The sequence below is a fragment of the Lissotriton helveticus genome, chromosome 6 (assembly GCF_964261635.1).
Source record: "Lissotriton helveticus chromosome 6, aLisHel1.1, whole genome shotgun sequence".
Lineage (NCBI taxonomy): Eukaryota > Metazoa > Chordata > Amphibia > Caudata > Salamandridae > Lissotriton > Lissotriton helveticus.
Genome location: NC_136067.1, coordinates 898,275,061 through 898,295,040, shown reverse-complemented (window position 1 = coordinate 898,295,040; position 19,980 = coordinate 898,275,061). Strand labels below are relative to the sequence as shown.

The window sequence follows — 19,980 nt, the reverse complement described above, 5'->3', positions numbered from 1 at the left end:
GAGCCCTGCTGGACCAAAGAAAGAATGAAGAGGAGAACCTCTGAAAGTGGGGCAAAAAGGGGATCCACAGCCTTTGGTGCGCACCATGCCACAAATTTGTTCCATCTGCAGGTGTATACTGTTTTGGTGGAGGGACGTCTGGCTGCCAAAATAACATTACAGACTTTGGGAAGAAGGGCGAAAGCTGTCAACTGATGGCGCTTAATCTCCATGCAAGGAGGTGGAGGCTGAACAGGTTCGGGTGGAGGACCGTCCCCTGCTGCTGCGATAGAAGATCCGTCCGAAGGGGCAGTCTGAGCAGAGGATCAATGGCCACGTGCAAGAGCTCGGGACACCAGACTCTTCGTGCCCAGTCCGTGGCCACAAGAATGAATTGGGCCCGGTCACGCTTGATCTTCTTCAGCACTCTGGGCAGAAGTGGTATAGGCGGAAAGGCATATAGAAGACCGCAGCTCCAAAGCGTCGCCAAGCAAGTGCCTACCTGGAAATTTTAACCCAAAGAACTGTTGACATTGCACGTTCTCTTCAGTGGTGAATAGATCTAACCAAGGCTCTCCCCACCGCTGGCGTTCAGAGAACCTGCCAGATGTTGAACCACCGGGGACATGCCCTGATGTTCCAGCCACTTCCAGAGATGAAGTGCCTCCTGACATAGGGTCCACAACCCCACCCCCCCTGTTTGTTGGAGTACCACACGGTGGTGTTGTCCATGCACACCTACACTATTCTCCCTTTAACAGAAGGAAGGAATGCCTTCAGTGCAAGGCGGATAGCCCAAAGCTCCAGAAGGTTGATGTGGAGCCCGGACTCCACCGGAGAACAGAGGCCTCTGATCTTTGCCTCCCCCATGTGGCTGCTCCACCCCAGAAGTGATGCATCTGTCACCACTGTGAACTCTGGTTGGGGAAGGGAGCGGGACTGATATTGACCCAATCCTGGTTCGTTAGCCACCCCTGCAAATGGTGTGCAATGCCCTCCAAGATCTGGATGCAATCGGAAAGATTCCCCTGAAGCTGTGCCCACTGGAACTTCAGGTCCCACTGAAGAGCCAATTATTTCAAGAAAAAAGAGGAACCCTTGGTCACCCAAAAGACTAGGGTTAAGCTGAAAATAAAAAATAAAACGTTCCGCGACCGGTCCCGTGATCGCCCTCTCAAGCGGGACCTCGAGCGGCCCAGCGCTGACTGCTGGGCCCTCAGAAGCTTTTGGGACTGCTCACACAATGACTTTGGGGCCCATGGCCTGGCAGTCGGAGCATGGACTTGGGGTCGTGGTCGCGCTCCAAGCACCATAGGCACAAGGGATGGGGGTCCGTCACAGACATCAGCTTGTGGCAGGAGCCACAAGGCTTAAAGCCGGTCCATCAAAATGACATGCCTGTGCACCAGAAGTCGGACAACTCAAAAAGATGTTGACAAAAAGTCACAAAAAGAGAGGCAAAAAGTGACATGAATCTAAAGTGTGCCTTCTCATCTAATAACATGCAGAGAACTCTTTCCTCTTGCTAAACACTGATTCAGCCTTAATCTCTTCTTTTGGCACCTTCTCCATTTCCTCCCTTTGACTCATACACTTAAATGTGAATTTACGAAGAATCTCTACGATGACGTCTAAACCTGCCATAACATACCTGAACTTCCCCAAACTTCCCTGGACATTCACTCAAGATTAACAATTTAGAATGTGATCCCTCCAGATTCAGGCAGGAAAGATCAAATGAATTGATCTAAAGCTCATAGAGAAATTCGGGAACACCTTCAGCCCAATGTTTAAAGTTCACCCTGTTCTAATAACCATTGAAATCCATCCAATGCATCCTGAATTTCCCCCTGCGCTGGCGCTACACTTAGTAGTGTAGCACCAATGTAGGCACCCTTGCACCATAGTGCAAGGGTGTCTGCGTGCAGGGGAAAGATTGTTTATGTACAGGAAGGACCCCCTTCCAAGGCATTTTGCTTTTTCCATGTGTGCTGCACAAGGCATCACATGAAAAAAGCAAAAATGATAAATAACGCATTTCTCCTCGTTTCACCCAAGTTAAGACCAGATTTGACCTGGTCTTAATTTTGCCGCTGCCTCCTATTAACGCTGATTTTTTAAAAAGGGGGCAGCATCAAAATCAACGCCCACCGCAATGCCCACTGCCCACCCCTTTCATGCTAAGCAAGCGGGAAAGTGGACCTTATTTACAAGGCAGCATTAAGCTACTTTAAGTGGCTTAACGCTGCCATGTAAATAAGGATAAAGCCCCTAATGCCACCACAAGGTTGTAAAAAGTGACGTTGTGGTGATGATAGGGTCTTGTACATATGCCCCTGAGCCTCAAGAAATCCAATGAAAGTAACTAATGCCATTGGGCCAAACCCCAAACACCTGTCTGAAGTCATCCATTCATGCGTTTAGAGGAATGTTCACAATCCCATAGTTTCGCTAATTTTCATGACACAGGCTTAGCCTCCTATTGACTTTTGTCAATGTCACTGATTTGTACTGAAAACGATAAAACATCTTTTGATCAATTTAGCTTAGTATTATTTCCCTCTAATTTTCAGTATTAAAAAGTGCATGTTTACATTTCTTATAATCTGAGGAGCTCGTATAAACTTTATTTAGCACTTTGGTTCTTTGAACTGTGTTGCTTTTTACATTTTTGCTATTTAGCTCAGCCAGTTCTACTAAAGTCCAAGACAAGGACGCTATAGGGAAACAGTTGGCTTGCCTTGGACAAAATCCCTGAGGAGTGTTGTGAGAGCTGCTCAGGTACTCGCACACACCTACCTATCCAGTCCTCCTCATCAACTCCTGGGTAGATTATTTGGATACAGTGTTCATGTTGTGCCTCGTGTTTTGTAGTTCAAAATCAGAATGACTTACAAGTAATAAGAACCGAATCACGTTATGCAGCAAGCATCATGCACAATGAGCATATGCACAAATCACACTTGAACCAGTAGCATGCATGTATTAAATTATTTAGATTAGCTTATTATTCAGATGACTAACCTTGACCATGTCTTCATACTGGAGGAAAAGTATATTATACTCATCCTTGTGAGTGTACCAGCCTTTAACATGGTCAAACCAGGAGCCAGAGTGCACTGTTGGGAAACAAAGAGGAGTTAGTCGAATTATCACAAAATGTAAGTATTAGCAAGATACAAAGTCAGACACAATGTCAGATCGGATCGAGATTATCCGTTGTTTATTTTTGTGCCTGTGCCTAGGTAGTGTATTCTTCATTGAGAAGAGATTTGACATTTGTGTTAAGAAGACTACTTACATGTATAACTATCAAAAAATATTTTTGGAACATGAAATCCTCAACAGACTAAACAATACCATTGTCATACAGGTCGAGCTTATATAGTTCTATTGCATGCTTGAGCATGAATCTGAATTTACGGTTTTCAGGTATTCCCACCAATTTTCCTTCTTGTCACTTTTCATAACTCACTCTCGAATAAAACTTCTGAGCCGCTCACCCAGACCTCCATCTCTTAGGACTGAGCCCTGTCACACTCATCCTTTTTTATTCTCTTCACAGGTGACACGTTCTCCATCACCCAAGCAGCTCAGTCATTGGAGAAGCGGTGGCGTCAGGAGACAGACCGAAGAGCGCAATGGAGACTGTGACCATTGTGAGTGGCTACATTTCACAAATATGACTCTAGGGTACTCTAACACCATGCAGAGAACTGGAGGTAGCGGGCATGAGGATTGTGCAGAAAACTCTGGTGTGGCACCACCCCGTCGCACATAAACACAGAGTCAGTGCACCTGAAAGCAATTAGTCATCAAAGGCCTATAAAATGACAAAACTACAGATGGGCAGTTTCACAACTTTGGGCTTGATTCAAAAACTGCACCTTGACCAGCCCGTCTATTCCTGATGTGCAGATCCCCTAATACAATCCTGCAAATGACTGCTTATGTAAACCAGAATTGACTGATTTTTGTTTTCCAAATTCATGCCTTATTTTGCTTCCTGTGTAAGTGGGGAAGGTCTGTTGAGTCTTGTCCTTTCTAACTTTTGTAGCTCTCCACGTCCTCATCTTGTTTTGATTCATCGACAGAGACATATGAAAAACATATTCTTTTAGATTCTATATATCCCATGATAATCTATCACCGCACAACAAAACTGTTTCACATTCATTGGCTGGCTTTGAGCCTAGCAGAAAATGTCGAACAACCAGGGATAATGTCCCAAAACCAGATCACAATGAGAGTGCCTCCATTGTCTGGTTAACCCTAAAAATTGAAATCCCCAATTGACAGTAAGGATGGGCATAGCATATATATCCAAGGTCAGATCCGATTCAGGCTCGGAGTAGAGAGCCTGGGCAGTTGAGAAAGAAATTGTGGCTACTTCCAATCTGACCACCAGTGGGGGACCAAGACAGGGTAAAGACCAGGCCAGATGTCTGAGGAAGTTCAGCAGGTCTCACTTTCACTGGTTTACCCTGGTCCTAGTGCAGCATTTAAATCCCAGTCTGGGGAGTGTGTCGCTGCCCCCACTGTGGGCACCTACGCTGGGTTTAAGGTATTGTGATCGCTCAGAGTCCACTTGCTCACCATCAGTGGCTGAAACATTGTGTGAAAATGGAGCTCTATTACCCCTACCTCACTTCTCCCCATGACCGAAAAACACCTGTTGGCAACTGTACGTCATGGATCACCCCATTCCGGTATCAGAGTTTTCTGCCATAGCAGCCCTGACCAAGATGGCTGCTTCTTCAGCCAATGTCAGATCTGCTCCAGAGTGAGTCAAAGAAGTAAGATTTGCGCTGCTGAATCACTGTAATCTTCACCAGGAATAGTAGCATGTATTGAAACCCCATTGCTCTAAGTTTCTGTTTTATGCAGTCTAATTTTTCCCTTGTTTTAGTACCAGTCTGGTGTAAACATGGAAGCTCATGATGATATGGGAAATATATTTGATTTCTTTTTGGGTTCTAGTTAGCATTTAGTAGTAGTAAAGTTAGGACTCCTAACTTTACAACTACTAAATGACTTTTGTGAATACCGAAAGTCGTACAATTCGGATTTTGTCTAAATTTAGTGATAGTAAAGTTAGGAGTCCTAACTTTACTACTACTAAATGCCTTCTGTGAATACCAAAAGTAGTAAGTTTAGGATTTTATCTCAGATTAGTTCTGTGAATCGGCCCCCCAGATCGCAAGTCCTTTTACTCCAAGTGGTAAGAGTGTACTGGCAACCGGAGCAGCTAGCTCTCCTTAGGCGCAGCTGCAGAAGAATGGCCCTCCAGTCCGCGGTCAACTGACAAAGGCAGCAGCAGTGGCGATCTCGGTCTCACCTTGTTCTAGGCCGCAAAACCACCTCCACCACCACTGGCATAGGCCTCCTGAGGCTCAGAGTCTGTGCAGCTACCTTATGGCCATCAGAGAGTGCCATGAGGCCCCTCCGCTATCAACTGCAACACCTCCGGGACAGGCAGCACACCAGGACAGGCAGCACAACCGGGACAGGCAGCACAACCGGGACAGGAGGTGATAACCCTTGGCTGCAGCATAATGCAGCATATTGCAGGCTAGAGCTGTTCTAAAGGGAGCCCGCCATTTTTGGTATCTCACCATATCTCAGGAATGTATAGTTTTAATGTCATGTATCCTACTATTGCTGTACAGTGCTGTGTTGCTGTGTTGTGAGTAGCATGGTTATGTAGGAACGAGCCAACTCTTAACTAATCTTCTGAACCTAAGATTGTTGTCTGTGTATCTCATGTTTGGGGGTGAAAAATTCCATAGTTTAGCTGCATGGACAGAGAAAGTTGGTCCATCCAACTTTTTAGGTCTCGCTGGCGTTGCAGCGCGAAGCGCTGCCGCCAACGAGACTTATAGCCGCCTTGCTCCCTGCCAAGGGAGTCAGAGCTGTGAACGAGCAGCTCCAAACCTGGGCACGAGCCGACTCAGGTCCGTGAAAGCGCGGGAACGTCAACGTGCACGTTCACACGCATCACGCTCCTGTCCTCCCGCGTCTCTTCCGAGGCGCGCTCCAGGCCGACTTGCGGTGTGCGTGTTCCAGCGTTTCTGTGGCCGGAGGTAGGTAAGTGAGGGCCGGGGGGATTTGTTTGCTTGTTGCAGAGCCAGGTATGGTGGCCACTGGCTTTTAGATGTTGCAGAATACGTGTATGTCAGTGTTGAACTTGTCTATGATTGCAGAGCCCATCATGCTACCCATCATGCTACCACCGGTATCTAGTCAAGCTACATTTGCCCACTTCCCTCGAGGTTACTAGCTTAGGCTGTCCAATTTTAAGGGCGTATCGGTTTTTATAGAATGTGTACCTGTGAAACGAGACAGATCCCCGAATGCCATGCCCCTGTCGGTTGGAGCAGTTGACGGCCGCGCAACAGATCACCATCTCCGTGACGCTTGTGCAAGATTACCGGTGAGACACTAAAAAGGGACAACAGCTGGGTGGGAGCAGCAGGTTCGGTTTTCCGTACATCAAGATGGCGGCGCTTTTTCACTTTGAAGCTGTTTAATCCGGAAGTAGTTATAACATTCCGTACAACATGGCATCCTGCTCATACGTAGATAGCGGCATAATGATGCAAAATATAGCCTTTATCATCTCCAGCAACATCGAATACAAAATTATTCGAATAACCCAGTGACTTGTATGTTGAGCATAAGCTTATTCAAAGTTACGCCGCTCTGTGCTAAACATGTTACGTGTGTGTTGTGCGTAAAAACGATTCTAGCTTTCCGGAATATGTACAGTATCAAAATTGAGATGGACTGCGCGTAGAGCGGCTTGTGCTAATTTCACTCTGCTCTGACGAATAGGTCCTGTTCGCTCGATCGATGAATGTACCCATTCTTTCCACTCAAAGGCAAGCTAATTGCTGTTACAGATACGTGCGTCTGCCCTACTTCCGGTATTACAGATCTTAAATGACCTGACCCCACCGCCTCCTTGTCTTCACACAGACATGTGTTCTGATTGGATAAGTGTGCTTCCTGGTAGACAAATCCAATGATTCGATTCGTCAATTATTGGATGTACTATACGGCTTTCTGGATAGGCTGAAGCCCTATCCTGTTATCTAAGTGGTCTTCTAGAAGTCGGAGGTGGAAGACCAGTCAAACAGCTGGGAATGATGGACGCAGGTAAGCTGGTGGGACCAGTAATTGACAGCTCAAGGTGGTGTGGCAAGGGCAATTAAAGTGTTAATGCCTCCAGGGGAAAGAGGCATAATTGCCAAAGCGTTCGAAACCAGGACCCTTCCACATGGGCATCGTCAGAGGGCGTTATTCACCTCAGTGTTCTGTACTTTTCTACGATTCTCGTATTGGAAATTGAAAGATTGTGCTATTTCATCTGATCTCACTGATATCTGCGTTAAAGAGTCTGCCAGGGGGTATTCGATGAACGGCGTTGCCCACTGAAGTGAGCAATAAGTCTGTCAACTGCTAACCCGTATAACAACTGCATTATTTGCTAGTTGTTATACGTAACATACGTGTGCTTCTTTTAACCATCAGGTGGTAGGCAGTACGGCTTGTTATTAGACTGTGCTAAGTACGGATGCTGGTGGCCGAAAGGAAGTGTAACATTGCGCAGGGTCATAGGCAGTGGTCAACGCCTAAAAGGAACAAAAGAAAATGGAAAACTTCAAAGACTGTCCTAACGTGACAAAATTATCTTTTTATTTTATTTTATTTTTATTAACGACAACAACATAAATAACCTAAACAAGCATTTGCAATGCAATAGGTCTCGCATTTCTACGAGTTTGAGCTGTTGGCATAGTAAATGACAATGCATTTTATTAAGATTTTAAAAAGGAAAACAAAAGTAAAAGGCATTGTCATTTGCTATGTCAATAGCTCAAACTCGCGTAAATGCGAGACCTATTGCATTGCAAATGCTTGTTTTCTTGGGTGCTGGAATTTTGAGGCATGAGGTCAGACTATAGTGGAGGATACGTTGTTGTATTTGTGATTTTCTTCCTGATAAAAAGTGGTCCTTTGCTATATATTGCCTTGTGGGTGATACAAAGCAGCTTGAAGGTGAAACTTATGGCAATTGGTAACCAATATAGGACCCTCAGGGAGTAGCATGGCAGCATGTAATGGTTGTATATGCCATCATCCAGCCTCATATAGACTACAGTGATGCCATCCTACTGGCAATCTTGCTGCAATCCATACACTATCTTCAACTGTTTCAAAATACTGGAAGATGTCTAGTTTGCTGCATTTCTAAATGTCAATTCATATCCCCCATTCTGAGACAGCTTCACTGGTTCCCTGTATGTCAAATGACTTCTTTCGAAGCTAGGGCAGTTGTCCATCAGACAATTTATCAACAGTCTCCTGACTTAACAGCTAAAAACAATGAATGGCTCAAATTCTTTAGTGATCTACGATTTAATAATCTATTTTTGCTAAATATTCCCAGAACAGGAAAGCTTTTTTGGGGGGACTGCGCCTTTTCATTCACTGCTGCAAACATATGGAGTTCATTACCCCTTTCTGTTCTAGCAGAATCCTCTATGGCATTATTCAGATAGCCACTGAAAAAACTTGTGTTTCCATCATAATTTGACAGCTTTAATAATAGCATTTAAAAAATATCCTAGTGTTAAGAAACCTTAGTGTTTGAACATTCTAAATATCTGTAACCAAGGTCAATGGAATTATGCAATTTTGCAGCCATGTTTTTTTCCGCATATTTATACGTTTGCCGCATTTGCCACAAAATCCATCATCTCCAGCGTAATCTGCAGATTTTTAACAAGCTAAATTGTTTCTAGCTCAAATGGACAAAAAGTTACTAAAAACCCAGCAATTAATGTTGCTTCGCACTGGAAGGCCCTCCACAAAGGTTGATTAGTCACCTTTCTGTTGCTTATTGCGTTATTTGTATGTTAAACTGGTACTAATGATATGAAACCCTTGCCCAGACAGTGTTGACATGTAAATATGACAAAATAAATAGCACAAAATTTCCTGCATTATTTGCTTTTTCTTGCCACATAATATAGTTAACCGGCCTAATAGTTTGCTTTTAACTTCCCCTACCGCATAATTCCGGTGGGCCAGCCTATGACATAACAAATACATAAAACTTGTATATTTAATATGAAAAATTACATTAAAGGACTAAGACTGACCAATACATGTCTCAAAGGTTTATGAAAAAGTATAACAATGGCAGTAGACCTTTTTTATTGCAGAATCATTTGCTAAAGCCAATAGACTTTTAAGGATAGATTTTAATTACACTGTATTTAAGGCTGTAGATGTATATTTTTTTACAAGGAATGTCGTAGCTTACCATAGCGGTCAAGAGTTTGGGTGTTATTTATCTCCTCAGGCAACCCCTTAAGATTGGAGTTCTGCAATATGTTAAAAAGCATCTGATAGAGGTTGTATATTGTTTTGTCAACCTTATTTCTGAAAATATTTGTAATTTTGATACTCTGTTCCTGATAGCTGCTGGCTTATGTGCAATACAGTAGACCTGACCTGGTTATAATGACAGACGAATGAGAAAGCCCATGGCTATAATACCTGACTGGTTCATTTGTAAATATTATGTCAGCTTTCATAGGTATGGTCTGTTAAGACAAGGGTAGTTTGCCCGATTCGTTCATCGTGAAAAGCATTTGGTAAACACAAAAAGAATTATACTATGGTGAAGTCTGTATTTTCTTTATTATATGGAGTGTCACAAATAACGCTAGTAGGCAAGGGATGGGGGTGTCGATTCATCCCATCTGACAAACTCTTGAGGTAGGAGATTTGCACTCTGATAATCCTTGTAAGCCCCCCTAAGGAAGTGTTGTATATTGCTCTGTTCTGTGAATTGTAATTTTGCAAATATTTAATTTTATGCCTGATGATTGCTTGGTGGGAATGATTATACTCAATAATGTAAGACTGAGTTGGTTACAGAGAAGGCGGTTAGCCTGATTAGTTCTTTGAGTAACATTATGGCAGAGGCCATAGGTCTGCTTTCTGGCATCCTGATACCAACTTATTATTTACTTATTTTTTTTATTTTTTTATTTTACAGAGTTTTATATAGCAGGAACTTGACCCGAATCGGGTATCAGAGCGCTTTACATAGCACCAGTTGCATTACATGAGGACACATTTAATTTTTTTAGGCACGGGGAGATTACGTGATTTGCCCAGAATCACAGGATGTTCAACGTCATTGCCGAGACTCGACCCCAGTTCCCCAGACTCGAGGTTGATCGCCCTAGCCGTTAGACTAACTCCTCTCCCCAAGTTAGAAGCGACTATTTCTAAGGACTCCACAGAATGTCTCCTGTTATCACATTTATCCAGGGTCCTTGGCTGCCCTATCCATCAATTAATTGATCAGCAGATTAGTTGACTGTGTACACACTGCAGACGCATGGATTGTTAAAGCAGTTTCAGTTGTGTGCATGCCCAGTCTAAGAAAGCAGAGGCAAATAAAATGTCTGCGCAGAATGACTATATGTAGGCATATGAGGGCTCTACTGACTCAGTACAGTAGGAGCCCATGTGTCAAGTTACTGACTTCCTCAATGTTTTTATTAAACAATATCATGTTGCTGCTTTTCTGGCAATAACCTTAATATTGTAGATTAAATTATAAAAATTTTCATCATAATCCTGTATCTGTAGACCTATTCTTGAAGATCAATGGAAGTGTCTATTAATTGTAACTGAAGGCTAATGACATACACTGTGATAGTCAACAGCGATGGCATTGAGTTAAATGTTGCTCCCAAGGGATACAATCTCATCCTGGACCCACCTCTGTTTCATTAGAATTATTTTGTAATTCCAAAGCTGGTACATTTATTGGCATCTCGTTTTGACTATCTAAAATAAATATTTCAGTACGTTAGAATTCCTCTATAGCAGTAACAACACTTGAAAAAAGGAATTAGGGGGGAATCCATAGTGATCATTGAATTTTGAAAGTTAATAATTTCCAAGTTTCCAGATCAGTTTCACTTGGATGTATTTTTATTAGACGGGATATCGTTGGGGATTAGGTTGTTATAATTCCCACTAGCAATTTATTTAGCCCATAAGGGGTTGGGTTCTGACCAGTGGATGGATTAGATGTTTCACAGCTGTCAAAAAGATGTTTATGGTGGCTCACAAAGTTATAATATCCGGAAGCGCTCTGTGCTGTGTATTGATCCTCTATCTCAAAAAAATGGGTATATCAATTTACACATTGGTATAAATGGGGGCTTTAGCTTGTACAAAGATTGATGTCCTTGTCAAAAGAAGAGGTTTGCCCACTTGTTCAGGGTTTTAGGTCTAAATAAGATGCCTGATCTTGTTACCATACCCAAGTCTCCCTTTTAATGCTTATCTTTTGGCTGTAACAGACTGAATAGGGAAGCTTCAATTCCCAATGACTGAGGAGTTGTTAAAGGGTTTACTGAGCACATTATTTTATCTAAATAGATCTACCTTCTGCTGGATATGTCAGTGGTGAGGGTTGGGGAGGGGAACAACTAACACCCAAAGTTAAATACTGTCCTCTGCACAGGGACCAAACTTCATGGACCGTCCCAGTATTCAGGTGATATCCCTCCATTCCACTCCCATTCAATTCAAGCTAAGATCCATACTAGAACTACACTTTCCATAATGTTTAATAGATTCCAATTTCCCACTTTTCCCAGTCATAAGGATCCAAATCTTTTGGATTGATGAGCTCTAGCCCGTGTTTGTTGTATACTTGCAATATACCAAATAGTCCTTAGTGGTATTGTAGAGGCAGATGTTGTCTATAAAATTTTAATTTATTGAGGTGTTGAGTTGGATACCACCTCACCCTTCCCTGAGAACAGTGCCTGTGATTATGGCGGCTAGTCACAGAATTACTGGGAGGCTAGTGACTATGGGAATGGGGCAGGAGCACATCTGTTATATGTCAGTCTTGCTTCCCAGATTAGAATGGCATTTCGATAATTCAACGGATTAGGTTTTTCTACAGCTTGCTATGCAATTAGTTCCTCCGAGCCCCTACACATGAAACATTGTACAAACTCAATAGTGAAGATCCTTACAGTGAGAACTTCAGCTTTAACTAGGCTGTGCTGACTAGTGGACTCCCTTAAAGAGGGAAAAGAGGAAAGAGAGATGCCTACTGTGCCTGTGGCCCACCTCGCGGTCCTTAGGTGGACTGAAACGGAGCACACAATGGTGTCAGGCAACTGGCTCAGAATTTTGCTCCGCCAGGCACCCTCTTGTGATGCAAGGCCTGGAGCCCTCAGCCTGAGGCTAGTATCAGACCTCTAGCCTTGGAGTAAAGGCAACAGGTGGCAGCTTCTGTGTGGAGAACTACAGTGACCTCTCAAGTCTGAGTTGCTCCCTGTTCATTGCTCACCACTTGCTCATTGCACGTCACATCACTGACTGTGTTGAAATATAACAGTTTTATTCAGTTGTTTTAATAAGCACTGTGAGGAATTATAAGGTGCTGCAGGGCTGTCAATTGCTGTGAGGCATTGCAAGGCAAAAGAATGGCAGGTTTGAACAACATGTAGTTCGTTTTCATTGCAGCTGGTGTTGCAAGGCAAAAGGCTGGCATAGTTGAACAACATTTAGTTGGTTTTCAATGCCTTTGGCTGGCCATAAACAAATTGCTACCTACCTATGCCACAAGCTGCACTGGTGCTGCCTAGTCCCTTTAATGACATTCTGCTAACCTAGAACACTACTCACTGCAAGACCACCACGCCCGCTGACGTCTCCTACTACCTCTCGACTCCTCAGACAGCCTTTGAGAGGCATACAAGAAGGTCAGGTTCTTCACATTGTCAAAGAGAACAGTATAGAGATCACCAAAATGGATTGCTGCAATGTCTGGCAAGAGCATGCTAGCCACCTCCGCAGTCCCCCAAATAGCTCTTGGCTCCAGTGTTCTGATGCTCCTCTCAAACCTCTGCTCCTAGGTACCTGCTCTGGCCCCAACCTGCATCTCACATCACATTGTTGCATCTATTCAATATGTCTTTGTATTTTGAGAACATATGTGTCGAAGAGTGTCCTTATATAGGTTGATGCTTCTTTCTCTCATAATACATATATGTCTGAGTATGTAAATATGCTCACGGGAAAAGTCCCTGAAGGGTTTAGAATATATATATATATATATATATATATATATATATATATATATATATATATATATATATATATATATATATATTTTAAATATAACAACCTATGCATAATTATGAACAACATGTATGTGCGTTGAACCATGCAAATATTATTACATTAATGTATAATATGGAGAACTGGATGTACGTGCAGAATGTATTAAATGCTCTCACGCTCACATTTAGAACAGTGATTGTAAATGTTTTCACACATCAGTCTATATCAGGTAAAGTGTCCCAGGGAAATGCATTGGTAAGCCAGCAGCTAAAAGAGCGTGTTGTCTCCCAATCATAAAGCTGCTATGTACGTATAACACACTGAGGAATTTCCTTGTACCTATTGTTGGAAAAGGCCCTTTTTGCAGGGTTATCCCCAAACTTTTTGCTTCTTCCTCCTTTATTTTTCCAGACCTGTGGTTGTTGGCAATAGGACTTTGGGCACTTTACCACTGCTGATCAGTGCTAAAGTGCATATGCTCTCTGTGTAAATTGTTATTGTGATTGGTTATCCATGATTGGCATATTTGTATCACCAAGAAGTCCCTAGTAAAGTGCACTCAGTGTGCCAGGGCTGGTGATACAAATGTACTAGCGGGCCTGCAGCACTGAATAGGACTGTGCCTGCCCACCACAGTACTGGCTCCACCACCTGTGGTGCGTCTGATGTCTCTGCCCTGCACTGTGAAAGGAGAGAAGGAATCATGTCAACAAAGTGCTCCAGGGCTGTGCTTTCCTCCACAATGCTGGCTCCACCTCCTGCTGGGTGGCTGACGACCCTGCCTCTCTCTCTGAAAGGAAAGGAGAAGCCAGAAAAACAAAGTACTCAAGGAACACCCAGAACTGGTTCAGACGGGGCTCAGAGCCCTCCTGCACAAAGGGAACAAAGACTTTTAGGGGTATAAGTACAAGACTCCAGACTACAGAAAAATCTGATCATCCTGGAATCAAGAAGGAACCTCTGCCAAGGAGAAAGCTGGAAGACTGAAGAGGAAGGGCTGTCCTGCTGTGTACTTGTGGGCTGACCTACAGTTGCTTTGCTGCCAAGGAAAGGGGAAGGACTTTGCTTTGTGCTGTGTCCCCTTGCTTGAAGAGATCTCCAAGGGCCTGATTAGAGCTGGCTCCCTGTTAAGAAGTCCCAGGAACAAAAGGACTTCACCCCCAGCTTCCCCCCTGAACCGTACTGAGCGAGTTCTGTCCTTCCTAGAGTGCTTGGTACAGTTGTGGTTCATCTGGAAGTTGTACCTGTTGTTTGGGAAGCTGGACAAGGAGAAACGAAGACAATCTGCAAATTTCCATGCATCGCTTGCTTATGGAGCGCATCCCCGTCAGTGCGAAGAAGAATCCCACCGCCGTGAAGATCGAGATCGTCGCAGCGCCTGTTGCCGCTTCAAAAACAGACGCATCCATCGCTTGCGGAACGCATCGCTCCAGTGAGGGAAGAGTACCATCACTGCGAGTATCGTCGCAGAGCCTGTCGTCACTGGGTGATATTGTTGCACCGCTTGCTTGCGGAACGCATCACATCGCTGCGAGAGTCGATACAGAGCTATCGCCTCGAGGGGCCGCGAGAGGAGAAGATCGACGCTGCGCTACGCATCGCTGCTGCACCTGAGATCGTCGCCGTCCCAAAAATCGTCGCATCGGACCTTTGCTAGACGCTTTCTACGAAACCTGCGCACTGGAATCCATACAAGGCATTGCATCCCTCCTCATACAGACTGGAGTCACCGCAACACGCCTGCTGCGTCCAGCGGGGTTGTTGCATTGCCTCCCCAGGGTCTCAGGAGTGACGCATCGCTTGTTTTTCAACGCTGCAGCTTTCACTTGGAACTTTTGTCGCATCTAAAGGTATTTTTGGCTAAAACGTGACGCAACTGTGGATTATTTTAACGCAACCGTAAGAACCTTTTTGAAATCATATCCTTGAACTGTGTATGTTGGATTTTTGTTGTTTTGGTCTTGTTTAGTTTAGATTAAATAACTTTATTTTTCTAAACTAGTGTGGAGTCCATTTGTGGTGTTTTCACTGTGTTACTGTGAGTATTGGTACAAATACTTTACACATTGCCTTTGATAAGCCTGTCTGCTCCTGCCAAGCTACCAAGGGGGTGAGCAGGGGTTATCTAAAGAGTGTATCCCCCTTACCCTGACTAGAGGCCAGGGTCCCTATTTGTCACAAGTACCTACCTGTGCCAACTAGAGACCCCGAAATCTAACACCTACTGTCAAAGATTTGTCAGCATTGCTGGAAGGAGAATGTAATACGGACACTCAAGCAAGCCATGCATCAAACAAAACTGTAAAAGGGACCCCAATGGAGTGTGAAAGAACAACACTAGTAGAGTGGGGGCCCCAAAATTCTTGTTTCCCAACCTAACGTGTTTGTATCATGCATGGTCCAAGTCAGAAGGGATGATATAATTCATGCTGCAGAGAAACGTAATGGTATGCCCCCTTCTTTCCTTCTGCTATTCAGAATAAAATCTACTTCTGTGTCACCTGTCAATCTCATAATACTGAAAAAGGGATCAAGAACAATTCTACTGCTCCCGGCATCCTCGGGTTCCCTTCTCCCATCTGCAAATGGACTTTTATAAAATGACTTAGTGATGATCATATTACTATGTTATTGTAATTGTGCCTATGTGGTTGTGCTGTGTGGAAGCCTACCCTTGTAAATAGGCAGATGCTGTGGAAAACATTGCAGAAAGATTAATTCCCCATTTTGGGAGACCCCTTTTCCCCGCAAGTGACCTTGGTACCCACTTTGATTCTTCCTTAGTTCAGTAACTTTGCAAGGTCCTAGAGGTACAACATCACACCCACTGTGCTTGCACCCAGAGTTTGTAGGGAAGGAAGAGCAGAGTGCCTCCACATGCAAGAATAAGAAAGCCACAATATGCTCAGAAACCCAGCTGAAATGACCCAGGGCTCTTCCCTTGGAGTTGGGGTCTATTTGACAATATGATGATATGGATTTAGAATACTGCAAACAACTGATTGAATGTCTGTAAACTTTCCGTTCTCAGGTCAGAACTGTGCTGACAGAGAAAGGAAGTGCACTCGGCAGTGTTGCTGGAAGGGAGTCCACCAGACTAATTGATCCCCAACACTAGAGTGATGTGCTGATGGCTCTCTCCTGGATCAATACTAATCACTACAAGAGTGCACCATGCCTCCCGAACCTCACCAGTTTATCCCACCAGTACATCACATCTCCTGCATGCTTCCTGGTCTGGGACCTTCTTTGCTACTCCAGCCCACCCTGATGTCTCAAGTGAAGAATATGCTGCCAGCACCTGTTTACTTCAAAATGAATTCCCTCCTTGCCATCCGCTTCAGGGTCCCTCTGTGGACGTGGACGTACATCTTTGCTGCAAATCTCCTGCTTTCACAAATCTAGTGCAGCATCAGACAAATGTCTACTAACAGTATCTTTTCAAAGTTCTCTTGATCCTTCTAAAGAGAAAGACCAGCACCTGCTGAGACTCCCGCTCTCTGAGTTCCAGTTTGTGTCACATTTATTTTCTAAATTGCTCTCTATGGGTCGAGAACGCATAAAAAGTGATGAATTGTGAGAGAGGTTAAAATTCCATGCTCGATAGCGTGGCGAAAAGAAGCACTGTCTTATTGAGCACCTACTTTTAATATTTTGGCTTTAATAAATATGTTTTAGACTTTAAGTAGGTATGAAGACATTGCTTTTCACACATTTCAGAAGGGGCTTGCTGACCAGACTTATGTATAGTGACATATTGACTAATCGCAAATCCTTACTGTTGGACCTGGCACTCCTTGGCGTGATTACTCCTGACTATTTGCCTCTACCTCCACCATTTTTGACTGGCTTAGATGCTTTGGACACTTTGCCACTACTAAACAGTGTCAAAGTGTAAGTGTTCCCTGTATAAAGTAATGGTATTTGGTTGCCCATGATTGGTATGTTTGCCTTACTAAGTGAAGTCCCCAGTAAAGTGCACTATGTGTGCCAGGGCTGTTAATGCAACTGCGACTAGTGGGTCTGCTTAGGAAAGAAAAAGGAGCTAGGTCCTGGGACGTGTAGTCAGTTGGACCAATAGTAATAGGGGAAAAAACTTTTTACCAACTACAAGTTGTTTTAAACCTACTATTTATAGGAAAAAACGTACCACGTGATACTCCTCGGTAATTGGGGCATATTTTATTCGTGCCCTTTTATTTCATTATTTTAATATTTTTTTTCAAAGATATAAACATGTCATGAAAAAAGGAAACTGAACGTTTTCTTCACAATTAGCAATTTCCAGTCATATATACAAATATACAGTACATTTAAACAATACAATACTTACAAACAATACAATACTTACAAATCAACACTGTCTTTGCAATATATACAGACTATTACTTCTCTGAATAGAAGAACAAGAGTAAAGCTTGCGACTCACAAGACAATTTGATTGCAAACCAATATAAACAGTTTTTCTCACAACAATAGACCCTAAGTGAATTCTGTGGTCTTGTTAAGCAACTATTTGCTATCCTTTGTCTTAGTGCCGACGCGTTTCGAACTCGGTGTGTTCAATTAACGAGTTCTCATCAGGGCTTGATCTCTTGTATATTTCTAGAAGTATATAAAAACAAAGTGTTCTTACTTATTTGTTCATGACCTATCTGCTTTATAGCTGTGTATTCCAATGTCTAAATAATTACCTGTGGGTTGGCAGCCGCCGATCCGCAGGTATTTTATTTACTTTTCTTTCCAGCTGGAGTTATTGGGACCTGTAGGTGAGTAAGGACCTGATGTAACTTATGTCTAAGCTTCACTAAAAACGACTTCACTCGAGCTTAACTCGAACTTATTCCCAACATACCTTAAGGCTTCTGTAGAAGATCTTAAGCAGAACCTCAAGGATGTCATGCGCTGTGATCCACGGCACTTTATCTGCCTGAGGAATAACAGTGCATTACTTTCCATTATACGTCCTTACCAAGAGGAAAAACGAGAAGGAGTTCAATGCTTAACAAAGAAGGTCCTACCTGGCTGACTCGCCGGTAAACACTCAGGCTGCAGCGACTCTCACTCTCACTCTGATGTTTTGCGCGCATGCCTGTAAAGGACAGTACAAATCATGAACCGGTCTGTTTTAATAAAAACCCAAAAGGCATTCACAACTCGGGCAAAGGACATACCTGGCGGGCGCGCCGCTTTTCTTAGATCTACAGCGTGTCTCACTTATTTTTCTTTTTATGACTGATTTAATCGTTATGCTCAAACTCCGATCCAGCAACCCACTGTTTGCCTGTTTTGAAAAAACAATCATTTAGGCTCCAAGCGGCGGGGGGAGGTTGGCTTTAACCTTATCTAAGAGGTTGCACTTACTTTTGAACGCGGCAATCCGGCGACTTCCTCATTCAGTCTGTGGATGCGGCGGCCATCTTTCAGTGGCTTTTTAAGCCCAACACTCATTACTAGTAAATCAAGTCGTAGGTGGCGGCCATCTTTGAATGGGTTTATTTGTGGATAATGAAAAGGAAAGGAAAGCTACAGTCAGCCAGATGTAGCCAAGTTTCAAACACCAAATGTGTTTGATGGCCATATCTTACAGCCTCGCAATTTCAGACAGGGAGTTCATACCGTGCGATGCACTATTGAATTTTAAGATAAGGTATGCCTCCTTCTGCAGCAATATTAAATCTGGATCCATAGGTTTGGTTTGTTGTAAAACATATAGGACAGACCACTTGAAATCATTTTCTGTGTGGTTCTTCTCCATAAAATGTTCAACCATTGGAGCGGTTAAGGTTTTGTTTTTCAACCTTGATTTGTGCTGCGTCATCCGTGTATTAACTTGCTGTGTGGTCTTGCCAATATACAACTTTTGGCAAGGGCACACTATGACATACACGACATTTCGTGTTCTACAATTCGAAAATTGCAAGTGTTTCCATTTGGTATTACCATGCTGAAATTCCTTTCCTTCCAGCGTATTTGTACAAGCCACACAGGACCCACATTTATGGTGTCCCTCAACTGGTTTCATCCCCCATTTAGACAGCAAATCGCTTTTTGGCTTAGGTAGTGCAATGTCAGCCCTGACAAGTTGTTGGCCAATGCTCCTATTTTTGCGATATGCAAAAAGGGGACGTGGGAAAGGGCAATCCAAATTTTCCAAAAGGTGCCAATTTTTCAAGACCACCTGTCTTAATTTATTGGTGTCAGGCCCAAAAGTTGTTACACAGACCAATCGGTCCAATTCAGATTTAATTTTTGTCTGAAGCAGGCACTCACGAGGACCGATTGGTCTGTGTAACAACTTTTGGGCCTGACACCAATAAATTAAGACAGGTGGTCTTGAAAAATTGGCACCTTTTGGAAAATTTGGATTGCCCTTTCCCAAGTCCCCTATTTGCATATCGCAAAAATAGGAGCATTGGCCAACAACTTGTCAGGGCTGACATTGCACTACCTAAGCCAAAAAGCGATTTGCTGTCTAAATGGGGGATGAAACCAGTTGAGGGACACCATAAATGTGGGTCCTGTGTGGCTTGTACAAATACGCTGGAAGGAAAGGAATTTCAGCATGGTAATACCAAATGGAAACACTTGCAATTTTCGAATTGTAGAACACGAAATGTCGTGTATGTCATAGTGTGCCCTTGCCAAAAGTTGTATATTGGCAAGACCACACAGCAAGTTAATACACGGATGACGCAGCACAAATCAAGGTTGAAAAACAAAACCTTAACCGCTCCAATGGTTGAACATTTTATGGAGAAGAACCACACAGAAAATGATTTCAAGTGGTCTGTCCTATATGTTTTACAACAAACCAAACCT

At 43.4% G+C, this 19,980-nt stretch overlaps 1 protein-coding gene across 1 annotated transcript in view; it reads right to left on the bottom strand.

Annotated features, from left to right (window-relative positions):
- The window catches only part of LOC144763183 (amine sulfotransferase-like), a 285,977-nt gene that overhangs the window by 148,248 nt on the left and 117,749 nt on the right, over positions 1–19,980 (bottom strand). Inside the window, exon 5 of the mRNA XM_078648531.1 lies at positions 3,004–3,098. Within this exon, the coding sequence (XP_078504657.1) occupies positions 3,004–3,098 (95 nt within the window). The remainder of the gene's footprint in view (positions 1–3,003; positions 3,099–19,980) is intronic.